This window comes from Mytilus californianus, unplaced genomic scaffold (assembly GCF_021869535.1).
Source record: "Mytilus californianus isolate M0D057914Y unplaced genomic scaffold, xbMytCali1.0.p SCAF_5, whole genome shotgun sequence".
In the NCBI taxonomy this organism is placed as follows: Eukaryota; Metazoa; Mollusca; class Bivalvia; order Mytilida; family Mytilidae; genus Mytilus; species Mytilus californianus.
In genome coordinates this window covers 109,240,054-109,257,555 of record NW_026262701.1, presented here as the reverse complement: position 1 = coordinate 109,257,555, position 17,502 = coordinate 109,240,054, and the positions used below count along the sequence as shown (strand labels likewise).

At 32.3% G+C, this 17,502-nt stretch overlaps 1 protein-coding gene across 2 annotated transcripts; it reads left to right on the top strand.

Moving 5' to 3' along the window:
• The first annotated feature begins 202 nt into the window (after window positions 1–202).
• LOC127700553 (uncharacterized) lies at window positions 203–17,482 on the top strand. Of its 2 annotated transcripts, none has more exons than XM_052204095.1 (12): window positions 203–342; window positions 605–886; window positions 1,213–1,509; window positions 6,754–7,068; window positions 7,388–7,534; window positions 11,147–11,198; window positions 12,475–12,542; window positions 12,769–12,811; window positions 13,421–13,509; window positions 14,255–14,291; window positions 15,104–15,474; window positions 17,373–17,482. In XM_052204095.1, the coding sequence occupies exons 1-12, from the start codon at window positions 291–293 to the stop codon at window positions 17,435–17,437; spliced, it is 1,818 nt and encodes a 605-aa protein (XP_052060055.1). In that variant the 5' UTR covers window positions 203–290; the 3' UTR covers window positions 17,438–17,482. The 2 variants fall into 2 exon arrangements, with proteins under 2 accessions (XP_052060055.1, XP_052060054.1); XM_052204094.1 differs by having other exon boundaries at window positions 7,385–7,534.
• The last annotated feature ends 20 nt before the right edge of the window (window positions 17,483–17,502 follow it).

Sequence of the window (17,502 nt, the reverse complement as noted above, 5' to 3'; positions counted from 1 at the left end):
TTATGTCCCTAATACGCTACTGTAGATATACTATTTTACTTGTATGGTTAGAATGTTTTAAGAGTTAAAATCGATTCGCAAGAAAAATATTTCCTGGATTTATTTGTTTGAGGGTGACTATAATTATAATTAGAAACTGAAATTTTTAGAAATGTGCGTTTCTCATAGCTATGACTATGACTATCGGTAGTATGATTAAATACAATACCTTTGACATCAAACTTCCTGTATTTTCATTAGTTTGATCACTTAACACCGATAAGATGTTTTTTTGAAATAGTATTGTTTAAATGACATCTTTGGTGTATCTAGTGATAGGATTTACAAGTTGTATCTTTAAGGGTTTGTATTTCTATAGTTCTAGATTTGAAATAGAGGAAGATCTACCCTATCATTTGCATTCCTCAAAGTATAATTTAATATCAAAAATACTTGTTAAGAAAATTTTTTTTTTAAAAGCCAAATAAAATATTTGAATTCTTTGATTGTTTTTTTGTTTTGTGTCATAAGATATAAATTTAGCTAGAAACAGATAAAATCAAATTTAAAAAAGAAAATAAATAATACAAACAAATAATCGCCACTTTTTATTTTTTTTGTACAGTAATAGAATCGACACAGCAACCAGAGATAACAGTTACAACAGAAGTTACTGTTGGTTTTAATGTAGATTTAACTTGTTCATATCCTGTTGAAGAAAACAAGACTAGAACATTTAAGTGGTATGTGAACGACACACAGCATAGTATTGTACAACAGCGTATTCTACGGTTTATCGTAAAGAAGACGGATAAATACAATGTCTACAAGTGTGAGGTAGAAGTAACTACTACAGGAAGCCAGGGAAAACCTCGGTATCATAAAACCATAAAGCTGCAACCAAAATGTAAGATTTTCTGATGACTATATATTAAGCTTATTTTTCTATGTAAATTAAATGAAAACAGGAAATCAAGCCAAAATAAACTTATTGAAATTCAAATATATATTCCATAGGTTTTTAAATATTTAATCAGGCTAAAACACAATTAATTACCATTCCTAAGAATAATTGACTTTTTTGTGAAGTCTACGATTAATTCACAAGCTTATTTTGCTACGGTTTAGTATCAAAATTTAAAAAGAAACCTTTGCCAAAGTTATTGAATAAATAAAACATTGTATAAAGTATCATGCTGAATAGTTAACCCATAAAATAGTTTTCCTTTGTAGACCCACCTACTATTCATATGAAACCACTCTACATATGTGACAGATTATTGAACATCAATTTGAGTTGTGAAGCGGAGGGTTACCCAGCAAAGTATACGTTTAGCAACTGGGAACATCGTGTTGATGGTACCGTAATTCGACACCTCCCAGGTGTCAACATTGACAACATTTCTTACCTGAAGTTGTCACGCTGTACTTATCAGGATACAGGAACGTACTACTGCACAGTCGGGAACAATGTCTCTCATCCCAATAATACACAGACTTCTGTTGGTTCTGTTGATTTTAAAGTTAATGGTAGGTTTTTATTTACATAGACCATATACATCTTTAAGTAGAATACCATAGGTTATTTGCTTGATAATATTTATGTTCGTTTTGGAGATTAAATATATTGTCAAAATCCGACGAGAACAAACTACGGGGGGATGGAGGCAGAAGGAATTTTCATTTGTACCTTTTGATATGCATGCTTATATTTTTTTCTCGGCTACTCCTCGAGAAAATTATTTTCACGTTTGTACACAATTCTTTGCTGCTTTTTGTGTTGCATAATATTAGTTTTCATCTGGTCTTAGGCAAGATTATTTATTCATTTAGAAAATCCGCCTTAACGAAAATTAATTGGTCGTCCCCTCGGTTATTGCAAATGTGATCATTTTCGTGTATAAATCAAATTCGGGACAAACCTACGATCCAGATGTACTGACTAACACACTTAAACGTGTTACTTATTTACAGCATGCCAAGTCAAAAGATTATTTAAATATAAAATTATACGCCATTCTACTCTTCAAATTAGCCTTTACGTAGACTAATACATGGAAACAGTCAAATCAAGACAAAAGAAAACATATCAATATCTTTAATCCATCCAAAATAATAAAACCCAATTTAATCGAGATTTTAGCTTCTTAATTTTATTTTGGTTCAGTTATGAATTTTTTTTTTCAAAGATTCCAGCCTTATGATAAAGTTCGCAAGACGCGCGTTTCGTTTACATAAGGCTCATCAATTGGCCGTTTCAGAATCTAAAGGACAATGGGTAATTGTATTGCTCGTACCCCAAAATGAAAATAACATCATGTCATTGGTTGAATTTCAATTGTTTAGGACGTTTTTAACCAAACACGACGCTTTGGTGTACACTTTTGAAAATATTTCCCAGAATGCATTAGATTCTGAAACGGCGAATTACGCCGTGCAATGTATCCATTAATGTGTGTAATTGTTTTATGTATCATTTGAATATTAATAGTAAAAGACACCAACACGAAAAGCAGCAAACATAGTTGTTTGTTTTTTGGGCATTCTATTTTCTTGCAATGGCGTTGTCAGTTAATTTTCGACTTATGAGTTTGAATGTCACTTTGGTATATTTCGCCTCTCTTTAACATTACATAAAATTTAGGTCAATAAACTGTTTTATTATTATACTAGTTTGATCATGACTGTTTGTTTCCTTCTTTAATTTCAATTTCCTACTTCGAATTTAAACTGATCAGTTTAATATTCAGCTTACATTTTGTTCAGAAGCACGAATTAAGAATTTTAATTTCACAAGACCTGCTTGAGCTTATTTGTGATTTGATTATTTCGTCCTGAATATTCATTAATTATTTGCAACTGGTGTTATCAAACAACACCCAATCAATCATTCAATTTATGAGAGATAGAGGTAATAAGTGGCAAATAAAGTTGTATGTCGCTAAAATTTGGCAAAATGCCAATGGAGAAAGCCCAAATATAGCCCCTCTTACCAGTAAAATTTTCACAGATTAGTTATATGTCAGTCAATACTTCACTACAAAAGTCTAAAAGTCTGAAAAGACCAGTTTTTGTCTTAATTTGCATGAGCTTTTACTCGACATTCTCCAAAAGTATGACTTGTGTCTTGATTCTTCTTGACAAATTCTCATTTATATTAAATTTGTATGAAATTTACTCGACATATTCTCGACATTCTGAATATGGTCTTAAAATTTCTTGACAAATCTTGACATTTGAATACTGTCTTGAAATTTCTCGACATATTCTCAACATTCTTATTTTTTCTCAGTATGGCTTGACATATTCTGAACATTTTGAATCGTGTCTTAAATTTACTTGACAGTTCTGAGTTTTACAAATCATGACCAATATTCATGATATAACTTTAATCTTTATTTCTCTTTATATGATATACTGTTGTTTCAAGTTACACTTCTTTACAAACAATTTCAATGTGGGTTTTTAAATAATTACAAATTTTGATTCCTAAATCTTATAAATTAAATGATTCAAACCAATCATACTGTAGACATATTTCATTCTACATTCATAATATTCAATGATGATATGGTAAATAATTATTATACCAAAATGTGGTTTATATAAATAGCAAATAATGATGATATACAAATCATTCATTTAACAGAAGAAAAATTTGTGTAATGTCATCTGTAGGAATATATTAAGTATTACACATGGACAGGATGTTCCCCATAAAATTAAGGTATTCCACACCGCAGAGTACACGCAACTGTCAAATAGAAGTTATTGCTTTACCTGTAATCAGCCATACAACTTATCAGTTGACCGACCATGCCACTACAATTTAAATAGTTTGTTGATAGATGAAAATGAAAATCATCATTTTGATGAAAAAAAATTGAATTGAAATGGATTTTCTTCATCAAAATTATGAAGTTAATTATTTTAACATAAAAACAAATTGAATAATTCCCAAAGATTAAAACTTTAAAGAGAATTATTATCTACTCCAGGAATAATAAAAAAAATGTATTTATAATGGGTCCCATCAATGATTTCTATAGAAATCATCAGTCTTATGAAATGGTTCTCAAACAGACATGCATAATATAGATCTAAACATTTTTTTCTTTTCAGGTTTTCAGGAAGGAGTTATCACAAATATTTATTTTTGATAAAAAAATTATAAAATTCAACACTCAAATTTGAATAAAAAATGTTTTTGGGTTGTTCTAAAAAATGAATAAGGTTTTTGAATCAAGATGGGAACAAATTCTTTGACCTAAACGAAAGCACCCCCTCTTTTTTTAGCCACACAAACCCAAAAGATGAATTGTGGGGTCCAAAAGAGATACAAGACACCTATTTTAGTAAAGCAAATTTGACTGGCAGTTTTGCGAACAGCAAAAATCTAAATGCTGTTTGTCAATACCTTTGACTTATATTCCAAGTGAAAACAATTACTTAAATGTTTAATAAAAATAAATCAAAATTAAACTACATGGGGGATTATTCAGGGTATTCCAACTTAGTTGCACCAAAAGGGTATCTTACTATACCAAATTAATCCTTGATTCTTCAAAGTTTAGTTTAGCCATAATAAAAAGGAGTATACAACAGCAATAGAATGTCATAAACAGTGCAGAATAAGTCTGGTCACATTTCAGGCGAAATTTATACTGTTGAGATAGTGTCAAGACATATTTAAGACTGTCAAGAATGTGTCGAGACATATTCAGACATTATTTAGAATGTCGAGAATATGTCGAGACATATTCAGACATTATTAAGAATGTCAAGACTATGTCAAGACAGATCGAGACAAATTTAAGACAGTCAAGAATTGGTCGAGACTAATCCAGACTCTTATCAGATGATACAGGAAGTGTCGAGAAATTTTAAGACAATGTTCATACTGTCAAGACACTTGTCAAGAAAAATCAAGAACCTTTTTAGACAAATTCATACTATGTCAAGAATTTTTAAAAATTATTCAGACAAATTAAGAATGTCGAGTAAAAATTCATGCAAATTCAGACAAAAACTGGTCTTTTCAGACTTTTTGACTTTTGTAGTGCTTCGTACCATAGTTACAAATGTAAAACATTTAGGAAACATGTTTTCTGGAGATTTACGCTTCAGTATTGTTTATGCCGACAAAATTAGAATAGATATCAATTTTCCACAAAATTCTCATAAAACCATCCACCTGCCATTTATTTTTAGGTCCCGAAAGGCATTATGCAAAAACACCGACAAAAATCGTTTAACATTATGATTGTTATAAAAAAAATACCATATTGCTTGAGTATCTATACATAAAGAGATGGGGTTTTTAAATCATGATATATACGTTGTCTAGGTCTAAATGTATTTTGAAATTTATAGAGTTATTATAAAAAGTAAATGAACAAAAATACCGAACACCAAGGAAAATTCAAAAGGAAGGTCCGTTTTCAAATGGCAAATTCAAAAGCTCAAACACATCAAACGAATTGAAAACAACTGTCATATTCCTGACTTTGGTACAGGCATTTCCTTGAGTAGAAAATGGTGAATTAAACCTGGTTTTATAGCTAGCTAAACCTCTCACTTGTATGACAGTCGCATATAATTCCATTATATTGACAATAATGTGTGAGAAGAACAAACAGACATAATAGGTAAACATGTCAAAAATGGGGTACCGCATTCAGCATAATGTTATTATTTTAATCACTATAAAAACAAACAATTGTGTCAACAATGAAAAAATGGCATATAGACACTCTATAGATTAAGCACATAAGCAAAAATGAAAGATAAGAATACAAAAAAACTGAACATAGCAGAATAACACAATGGCGGGATGTATATATACCGAGCCACGCCAAAATGATTTAACCAAAAATGAACTAAGCAGTAAAGGTTTCAAAAAAAATGTACAAAGACAAATAAAAAGAACACTATAACACGTAATTAAGATGATAAACAACGTTCATAAGCATGAATTAAGAATTAAAAATTCTCCAACATCTTTATTTTCTGTGCTATTTTAGTTGTAAATTTTTATGAGAACAGCTCAACAGAATACGTTCTGTTCCACTTCTTCGGATATATCTGCATCATCTTAAAACACCTTGCATTTTGAAATAATAGACTTAATATTTTGGGATTAGATAGGACACTTACAGCATTTGCCCCTAATAATAAAATCCATTCAAGGTGTTTCTGATACATTTGCAATTTTTTCAAGAGATAACAATTAGATCATGCTTATAAAGATTGCTTGATTGGTTGGTATTAAACGCCACTTTCAGCACTATGGATATTTGTGACGGTCAGGTTTTTTTTTGTTGAGAAAGCCGGTTTGCCCGGAAAGAACAAACAATCTTAGGCAGAAACACTGACAATCCTAGTCAATTGAGATTAGAGTCGAGCACACCAGCCACGTTCGGTGTTCGAACTCACAACCTCAGTGTTGACAGGCTAGTGATACAGTAGTTGAACTACTTAAACCACTCGACCACCGAGGTCCCATGCTTGTAACGCATGTTTTCATTAGTTGATAATGATTTAGTCTAAAGAAGAAATTGCTGTTATAACTGTTTAGGAACTTGACAGTGATGTCAACTTTGTCGACAATACTGATATTACTCGCTTAGTTGTCTATTTGAAGATTACCATTACACGGTTCAAATGCAACTGGCTTGATTAAACATAACACATTGTTTTCGATTATAGTTTGAACTGCTTACTCATGTATGTGGACATATGGTGATTTGATGACAGATTTATTCTATATTACAGATTATCCTGTAGTTATAGGACATAGCATAGTGAACGCCACAGACAGTTTTGATATTATGATATCGTATTATTCATATCCAACGGTGATACATCAAAAACTATACCGTGATAGCATAGAACTTGTCCCCCCCAAATTCTCTCAAAACCTGGACATCCCATTCTTGATTCATAGAAAAATTGTACCGATAGAGGGCACTGTTCTAGTGATCAAAGTATCTAACACGGGGGATTACAGATATGTTATCCAGAACAATTATGGATCGGTAAATGGAACAGTAGATGTTTGGAGCAGAAAGACACAAAACGTTCCTTCAGGTACATATACGAAACACTTAAAACAAAATAATTTTATGTCATGGAATTCGATGACAATAATCAAAAATAAGGTTATTGTTTTATTTCACTGTAAACTGGGCGACATAATTTGAAATTATTTATATTTTGCAATATCTGTTGTCTTGTTTTATTGTCTCCAGCCTTCTGTTCAAAAAGGACAGGCAAGAAAACAAATATTTCAGGGGAAATTCAAAAATACATAATAGAATATTGAGTTGAACATTTTTCTTTATTTTCAGGTGAGATTATAATGTTGAACGATACAGGATTTAATGTAACAATGTCTTTATTTTAGTAGGAACAACAACAGAAGAATTGCCATTGTGTTCGTTTATGTCCCTTGGATTTCAACTTCAAGTTGTGATTATTGTTGTTGCTGGTATTGTGGTATGTGTTGTTGTCCTGGCTGTTGCTATGATAGTCATTCGTCGCTGTGGAAGCTCTGGTACATACAATAATAAATTAATCGTAAGATTAGATAAAATGTTAGACACAATTAAAACTAAAAGAATTATAATAAAGCTACAGTGAAGCGAATAACAATAATAATCAAATAATAATAATTATTAAAATAAAAAGGAATAATGCTTGTCAACATACAGACACTTTAATTTTTATTTTTTATTGTAAAATACTTCGTCTGGTAAAAACGTAGGTCATTCTTTTATAAAAAGATGATCATTTAAAAAGCATTTGATTGAAGCAAAGATAGCAAATTTGATTTTCCCTACCCTTTGTCAGAACCATAAATAGAAGACAGTCACTATGGGTATCATCCGCCTAATTATCTAAGAGGATATCTGCCTAGGTATCCATAAGGACAACTGCATAGTTATTCATGAGGATATCTGCCTAGTAGCCCTTAAATGTATCATCATTATCATTTGTCTCTAAGGAAACCGTAACCAAGATCCTAGCGATTTCAATCGCCAAGTTATTCATGACCACAACGTTCTCCAAGTTGACCATAATAATGTCCTTTGTTCATGAGAGTATCATTTGCCAGGTTGCCCCTGAGTGGATCAACCGATCATTTGTCCGTGATGTATCCTCTGCGAGTTGTCCTTGAAGGCATCATCCAGCTTTTTATTCCTGGTGATATTTTATATCTTGTGGTTTCAATTGTTCAGTTAGACCTGGTTGCATCATCTGCCAAGCTGTTTTTGAGTTTGTCACCCCCTATGATTTGTTTTGAGGGTATCTATGCCCAGTTTTTCCAGCGGGTATCAGCTATGTTGTTGCCCTTGATGGTATTATCTGCGATTGGTCACAGAGTATACAGTCGTTAACGAGATTTTACTTCACTTGATAATTGATGTTTTCATACTGTTATAATGTTTTACGTAAATAGCTTTTTCACATGTTCTCGGTTGTATTTTTATTCTCTGTTGTAGTTAATCAAAATATGCACATCAAATGTATTAAAATCGTCAAACATTTCTGTTACTGAGTATTATCCACATTTGCCTTACTTTTATCACCAGTCAGGTTGTTCTCAAGGGTATCATCATTAAGTTGTTGCTAGGATTGTCATCTATCCAACTGTTAATAAAGGTTATCATCTATCCAGCTACTACCGAAGGGTATCATCAACCAACATTGTCCCTGAGTAAATCATCCACCCATGTATACCCGAGTATCATCAAAGCCCATTTGTTCCTAAAGGTAACATCTGTCCAGTTGTTCTTGAGTATAACTCGCATATATTTTCTTTAGGGTATTATGCGCCCACTTGTCCCTGAATGTGTCATCCTATCATTGTCACTGAGAACATTATCTGCCATGTAGTACCTTTTTGGATAATCCGCCATGATGTTCATTTGTTATAATTCGCCAAATTCTCTATGCTGTTATTATCTTCCAAGTAATCTCTGTTAGTATTATCTGCTCAGTTGTTCCTCTGTGTATCATCTGCTTAGTAAACTCTGTTGGTTTCATCCTCCGAATAACCCATTTTTGGTATCATCCGCCCAGTAATCTCTGATGGTATCATCCACCCATTTCTACCTGAGTATCATCAGCCCATTTGTTCCTAAATGTAACACCTGTCCAGTTGTTCTTGAGTATAACTCGCTTTGATTTTCTTGAGGGTATCATGCGCCCACTTGTCCCTGAACGTGTCATCCTATCATTGTCACTGAGAACATTATCTGCCATGTGGTACTTTTTTGGATAATCCGCTATGATTTTCCTTTGTTATAAATTCTCTATGACGTTATTATCTTCAAAGTAATCTCTATTAGTATTATCTACTCAGTTGTTCCTCTGTGTATCATCTGCTTAGTGAACTCTGTTGATTGCATTCTCCGAATTAATCTTTTTGGTATCATCCGCCCAGTAATCTCTGATGGTATCATCTTCTGAGAAATCCCTGTTGATATCATCCACCGAATTGCCCTGAGCTTTCACTTATCCAGTTGTCCACAATGGTATCATTTACACAATTTGTCCCTAATTATATCATTCTCCCAGTAATAACTTTTGGTATCGAACCCCAGTTGTCCTTGAGAGTCCCCCCGATAATATATGATGAGGGTATCATATGCCTAGTTGTCAAAGTGGATATCCCAAACCAAATAGTCACTGAGGGTATGTTGGTATCTGCCATTTTGGATTGAGGTATCATAAACCAAGTAAACTCTGAGGGTATCATCTGCTAAGTTGACTCTGATGGTATCATCTGCCAAGTTGACAATGAGGGTTTAATTTTCCAAGTTTTCTCTGAGGTTGTCATCTACCACGTTGTCCACGAGATTATCTTCTGCCTAGTTGTCCTAATGGTACCTACGTCATATTGTCCATTTTTACTTCTTCTACTGGATCACTTTATGTATATTTCATACCCCAAGAGTATCGTCTACCAATTAGTCTATGTTTTAACTCTGACAATAATTAAAATATGATTATTGATTTACAGCAAAGTTGACCTTACTAGTTTATTGCTATCTTCTTTATAGATTATTATTAGTTTTATAGCCTTGTATTGATATATTCATACTGGGTTTCTAGACATTTTCTCTTATTGCTAAAATATTAAAATAAAACAAGACATGCACATCGAATGCAGCAAAATTAGTATATTTTATTTGGTTGGGATTTCATTTGGAAAATCTATAGATACTAGTGTCATCATCCTTCGGAAAGTCGGCCTTATATGGTTCTTTCTACTCTTTTTTGTTCCATTTATAGTTTAAAATTATAAATACTATATAGTAACCAGGTAAAGCATTGGTGTAATTGTGTTTTCTATCATATTTTTACAGTTATGGTTTAATTTCTTTGAGAAAACGTCTCTTACGTGTAGTACAAGTATTTCATTTAAATTCGTTCAGCCACTTTGTTCATCCAAATTGGTATAAGACCACCTTGTTTATCTGTCCTATTTATACAATATTTCCAGCCAAATTATCTAACGTTTATCTCGATGTGTCCCGTATTTGTCTGAATGATTGAATTAATCCTGTATTTTGAGAGAACAATATAAAATTTATGACAGTGTTTGTTAAGTTTTAGTGGGTATGCTGTTCTTACTTTGTTGTTAAATAATTGTAGCTAATCTATGCGTGAAGATTATTACAGAGAGGGAGAGAGATACTCATACCTAATATAAATAGCTATGATGTCACGGAATATTCTACTGTTTGAATCATTTCGCATCAAAAGTGATCATCAAATGAAGTTTCAAATGAACGTTAAAAGAGTTTCTACGGCTCAAAGGAAACATTCAAACGAAGGACAACCTGTAAAATGCAAACTATCTCTTCACTTCCTGAAAAATGCTAATTTGTATCCTTATAATAATAGATAAACTTATTTATCATTCTCTACTTAACGTCAATAAGCGTTTTTTGGTAATAATTCATCACAGATCCTGGTAAATCATCATAAGAAAAATCACTCCGTATCAAGATAGCTGGTTTGTTTATTTTTGATTTTATTAAATCATTTAGAATTATCCTGTTGTTTCTACTTCTCAAATGATTTTGCAGTTTGAAATTGTTTTGTAAAATACGAAAGGTTAAATTAAATCTGCTACAGTTTTTTTTTTTTTATTTAGAAACTTCTCGTGACAAAACAAAAGAAACACAAAAGGAAAGAAGATTAACACGGTAAATATTATATATATATTGTGTATAAATCATCGTTTTTTAAAGGATTTGTTTTATTGTCATAAAATTGTCTCATACTGTGGTACGTTATTTACTTGTTTGCAAGTCATAGACGGAAATTGGATCAAATGATTGACTCGAGTATAGAAGAAGTTTTTTACATTCACCAATCCAGCATAAACACCCATGCTAAAGATTGGCGTTCGTTTTACTGTGCAGATAGTATAATCACGCAACAGTGTGCGATCAGGATGGGGACATCAAATCTGATGCCTCATACAGGGAGAGTTTCTGTAGATTTAAGAACTTAAACATTTGTTGTGTTTTGCATACTGTTGTTTGTCGTTTGATCTTTTTTCTATTTTTGCCATGGCATTTGTCACTTTATTTTTCGACTTAGAAGTTTAAATGTCCCTTTGATATATTTTGCCTCTCTTTCGAAACAACTCTTTGAGTGGTTAGTGGGTTTCCCGTTGTAAAGCAAATTTCCTCTCCCTTTCCAACATACTTTGTCGTTTTCTGCAGTTTTGCACAGAATGCAATAATTTAGAAATCCTCGAACAAATGTGTTACAAAATTCAAAAATATGAATACTGATATCCGAGAGCCTAAAAAGGTATGTATATCTGAAGAATGTTATTAGGAAGATTTGTACAAAATAGTTGCCACATCATACGTTTTCATTTAAAAAACAAAAGTAAAATAACAAAAATACCGAACTCCAAGGAACATTTAAAACGGAAAGTCCCTTAACAATTGGCAAAATCAAAAGCCTCAAACACATCAAACGAATGAAAAACAACTGTCATATTTCTTACTTGGTACAGGCATTTCCTTATGTAGAAAATGGTGGATTAAACCTGGTTTTATAGCTAGCTAAATCTCTCACATGTATGACAGTCGCATAAAATTCCACTGTATTGTCAACAATGTGTGTACAAAACAAACAGACATAATAGGTAAAATGTCAAAATGTCAAAAATAGGTGTACAGCAGTCAACATTGTATCATAATCTTAATCACTATAAAACAAACAAATATGTCAACAAAGAAAAACAAAATGGCATATAGACAAAGCAAAAAAGAAAGACAAGAATACAAAAAATGAACATAGCACAATAATACAAGCCCTACTTTGTAATGAAATAACCCATTGTTTTATATAATAGTGTGTGGAATTAAGTGAAGTAATATGTGCAGGTAAACAGAGTGCTGAGACTTTAAACATTGATTAAGTGTGACTTAAATAATCCACATTATATTTTATGTTTTATAGAGTAAGAAGTGTACTGGAAGATGGGACGGTAGTTTATGATGAAGTCGATGATTCAAAATGGGTACAAGGTATGAATTATGTCACAGATATAAGTATTTGATTAAACTATTTATATGAATTCAGATGAAAACAGTTTTCTTGAAAAAGTGAATTGCTTTTACCTCTAAGCTTTCTTCTCCTAAAATTTGAATTTTCAAGAAAAAAATTGTCAAATTCGAAATAAAACAGTACATTTATATAATTCTGTATTTAGATATAAATTCATTTGAATACCTCTACTTCATTTTCTAACAGAAAAAAAAGAAAGAAAAGCAAAGAAGAAAAAAGTTGTGAACTGGTAAGCTATTTTTAAAACTGTTAGAAAGATTAACCTTAAACTCGGGAAATAATATGCATATTTTATTTTTTTTAATGGATAGTATTGGAAACAATATATTGGTATTACATATAAAAGTTTATTGTCGGATATTTCTTTGCAAAAACACATTTCAGTATACGAAGAATAACATGAATCGTGTATCGTCAAGAAAGTCTGTAAAACTTCAATTATGAACTTATGGTAAGAGTTCCATATGGCACTCCCACCATACTAAAAGAACATAATAATGTATTACAGTTTATTCCGTGTGGGTGCCATATGGAACTCTTTCCGAAAAAACGTAGATTTTACTTTGGCTAATTGAGTTAACCTATCAACGAGTAGCGGATCTAGATAAACAGATATTCAAATCAAGTTCTACGAAGGCCAAGCTTGAAATACAATACAGTTATCTCCATTCTAATGCCATATATAAAAATAAGTTCCATTTTATCAGATATTTTGTCTTAAAGAACACAAAATACTTTGAATTGTTAAAAATGAAATAGAACAACCATAAAATAATCTACATTTTAATTTACTATGGATAACCAACCTGAAAACATATTTTCTTTCAATTTTGTGTAGTAATGTACCTGAGGCATATGAGGATGTTGGTGTAAAGAATCCCGGACAGAGTTATGAAATGCTACATAAGCACAACAGTAAATCAAAGCGTAAGAATAACATTTATTATTTTACTTTATTATTTTTCATATCTAAAATGCCAGGTCTTGATTGGTTAATACGAGGGAGATAATGTACTCTATTCCATGGCTTATATTCTTTTATCCATCACGGAGACGCTTGATCAATTGTGCGCTTTATTAAAAACGAATGGTTCTAATGTACAAGACTTCACAGTTTATTACTTTCAATTTAAAATTTGAGGACAAAAATATCAACAAATTCAGTATAATGAATTAAATAGCTCACAGTTGAGAAGGGGATGGAGCAGAGTGTTACCCGAGAAAACAGCGCCAACCGAGACGAAGCTATGTGTTATTTATAAATGTATGCTCCAGAAGTAAAACCAGTGGTTTAATTTAACCACCTATATATCTGTCCACTCAATAATCTATACCAAATCCAAACAATCTTGATTGTGATTCACTACAAGTCTTTAATTTATATATACACAGTATGATGACATGTTTAAATTATAAAAATTAGGAGCATTATTATAATGATACAAAAAGTATTTACGTATTGAAATAGTCTCTAAACAAAATTTGTGACATTGAGCTCTATTAACAGAACATGCTTAGGTTGTTAAAGATGTAATATTGACATATGTGATAATGAGAATTGGTTGCAGGTTTCCTGTTAATAAAGCGCGGATTAAAATATATCAAGCAAATCTGCGCTTCATATAGGATTTATCCGGTCCACTCTTTTCAAATATTTTGAAATTATTTTCAGCATTTTTCCGCAAAAAGTCTTCAAAAGTTGCAAAAAGGTGAGTAATAAAACAAAAGTATCCATATTATAATAGATCAGTGAGGATTATTGTGCAGACTTGCATCATAGCATTGTTATGATTTAAATGAAACATTCAAGGCATAAAAACAAAAACAATTGCAAGTACTATAAATAAAGGCAACAGTAGTATACCGCTGTTCGAAATTCATAAATCGATTGAGAAAAAACAAATCCGGGTTACAAACTAAAACTGCGGGAAACAAATCAAATACAAGAGGAGAACAAAGACACAACTGAAATACTAAAATGCAACACACACAGAAACGAACTATAAGATAACAATAGCCATAATAGCTATAATAATTTAATAATTGCTAATAAAAAGTAAAATCACAAAAATACTGAACTCCGAGGAAAATTCAAAAAGGAAAGTCCCCAATCAAATGGCAAAAGCAAAAAAACAAACACATCAAACGAATGGATAACAACTGTCATATTCCTGACTTGGTACAGGCATTTTCTTATGAAGAAAATGGTGGATTGAACCTGGTTTTATAGCTAGCTAATAACAACGTCTCGTGATATTCTTCATTTTTGTCGGTCGTTCATTCACTTGTATAACTAGGGAATATTATTTGCTTTTCCAGCGAATGTTATACGAAGAAAGTAGCGACCATCAATACCACTAGTTGTCCTTTTATTGTTGTTCTATTTTTGCTGTTAGGTTGATGTGCTACTGGTTTATACGCAACTTCTCATCGTTATCAAGGTTCATTTGCGTAACTTAGAACTTTTTTGATATCATAAATTATAAAACTGCAAATTTAAAAATATGTTTTTTCCCAACAGGATGGAAATACTGACAACTAGCGGTCCATCGGGCACTCAAGAAAACCTATACTCAACCAATTCTTCAAACTCCGATCACTACGACAATACAGCGATTAAACCGGACGTTAAAACAAGTTTGTCTAAAAATAAAATATCCCTTCCAAAAAGAGAGAATAAGGGTGACAGTATTGTTGTATACGATGATGCGATTTCCAATGACAAATTAGTTATAAGCTGCAAAGCTACTGTTCATGAACCCTGCGAGTATATCACTATGAAACCTAAGGATAAGGAGGATAGAAGTATGATGAATAAGGAGGATAGAAGTATGAAGGATAAGGAGGATAGAAGTATGAAGGATAAGGAGTATACAAGTATGAAATCAAATGGTAAGTTTATCTTCTCCTGTAAAAGAGAGGAGAAAGATACCAAAGGAATATTACAACTCATAAGTCGAGAACAAACTGACAAAGCCATGGCAAAAAAACGAATAACTACGAAAAAACAAAATACAGTACAAAAAACACAACACAGAAAACCAAAGACTGAGCAACTGTAGTTGACAATATCGACGTTTATTCTATTGTTTTTTGTCAAGCGCAGAAAGCTCAACATAGGGATAGTGATCCGTCGGCGGCGGCGGCGGCGGCGGCGGCTACGGCGGCGGCGGCGGCTACGGCGGCGGCGGCGTTAGCTAACTTCTTAAAAGCTTTGTATTTGAGAAGGTGGAAGACCTGGATGCTTCATACTTTGTATAAAGATGCCTTATGTTACGAAGTTTCCGCTTGTCACATGTTCATTGTCCATGACCTCATTTTCATGGTTCAGTGACTACTTTAAAAAAAAGTTCAGATTTTTTGTAATGTTAATTTCTCTCTTTAAATAAGTAATAGGATACTATATTTGGTATGTGCGTACCTCGCAAGGTCTTCATGCCCGTCAGACAGTTTTCACATGACCTCGACCTCATTTCATGAGTCAGTGAACAAGGTTAAGTTTTGGTGGTCAAGTCCATATCTCAGATACTAGAAGCAATAGGTCTAGCATATTCGGTGTATGGAAGGACTGTAAGGTGTACATGTCTAACTGGCAGGTGTCATCTGACCTTGACCTCATTTTCATGGTTCAGTGGTTATAGTTAAGGTTTTGTGTTTTGGTCTGTTTTTCTTATACTGTATGCAATAGGTCTACTATATTTGGTGTATGGAATGATTGTAAGGTGTACATGTCTAGCTGGAGGGTGTCTTCTGACCTTGACCTCATTTTCATGGTTCAGTGGTCAATTTTAAATTTTTGAGTTTTGGTCTTTTTTTCTAATACCATAACAATAGGTCAACTATATTTGGTGTGTGGAAATATTTTATGATGTACATGTCAATCTGGCCGGTTTTATTTTATCTTGACCTCATTTTCACGGTTCAGAGCTCAGTGTTAAGTTTTTGTGTTTTGGTCTGTTTTCCTATTACTATGAGCAATAGGTCAACTATATTTGTTGTATGGAAGGATTGCAAGCTGTACATGTCTGCCTGGCATGGTTCATCTGACCTTGACCTCATTTTCATGGTTCATTAGTCAATGTTTAGTTTTCTTGGTTAAGTCTGTATCTTAGAAACTATAAGCAATAGGTCAACTATATTTAGTGCATTGAATGATAGTAAGGTGTACATGTATTTCTTGTTTGGTTTATATGACCTTGACCTCATTTTCTTGGATCATGTTAACTTTATGTGATAGTTGTAGTAAAGCTACATATTTAGAACTATCAAAATAATATCAATGATTAGTAAAGAAGGCGAGACATTTCAGCGTTTGCACTCTTGTTTATATCTATTCTTGGTTGTATAAGTCACAAATACTGATTGACAATTTAAAGTGGTAAATGTTAAAGTATCAGGAGAAAAAAATGCCTAACTGAATGGTATATGCATTTTATATCAGAAATTATTTCGGTTACTCAGATTGCTTAGGAATTGTAATCCTTTGAAAAGTTTTTATACCATAAAGACACTCTTTGTAATAGTACACATCTGTTAAGCTGTTTTTCACTTGATCCCTTTAAAAAAGAATCACCTTAAAGACCAATTGTATCATAATCTCGTCTTTACGTACTTATTTATTTGTTGTACTTATGGTGTTCTAGATACGTCGACGGTGGTCTAGCCAATACTAAAATAGGATACAGTCTTCTAAAGGCAGACAAGAAAAATGTAGTTTTTGCCAACGTTTTTGCATACATATCTTTTGTGAGATTTATACTCTGTTTTGATTGTGAATTTTTTTATTTCAGTGACACAAGGAAAGGACGATGGAGATATTGAAGAAGCCTTATATGTTAATTTGAAGCTTAGATAATGTAGTTGGTTGCGATTTCGATTAAAAAAGAAGTATTATTATGTATATCATAAATTAGCATTTCT

Coding starts and splice junctions, on each gene's coding strand:
- LOC127700553 (XM_052204094.1), top strand. CDS start 291: ATGACATCTTTGGTGTATCTAGTGATAGGATTTACAAGTTGTATCTTT. Junction 7,535..11,146: donor TCGTCGCTGTGGAAGCTCTG/GTACATACAATA, acceptor TTTTTTATTTAG/AAACTTCTCGTGACAAAACA. Junction 11,199..12,474: donor AAGGAAAGAAGATTAACACG/GTAAATATTATA, acceptor TATGTTTTATAG/AGTAAGAAGTGTACTGGAAG.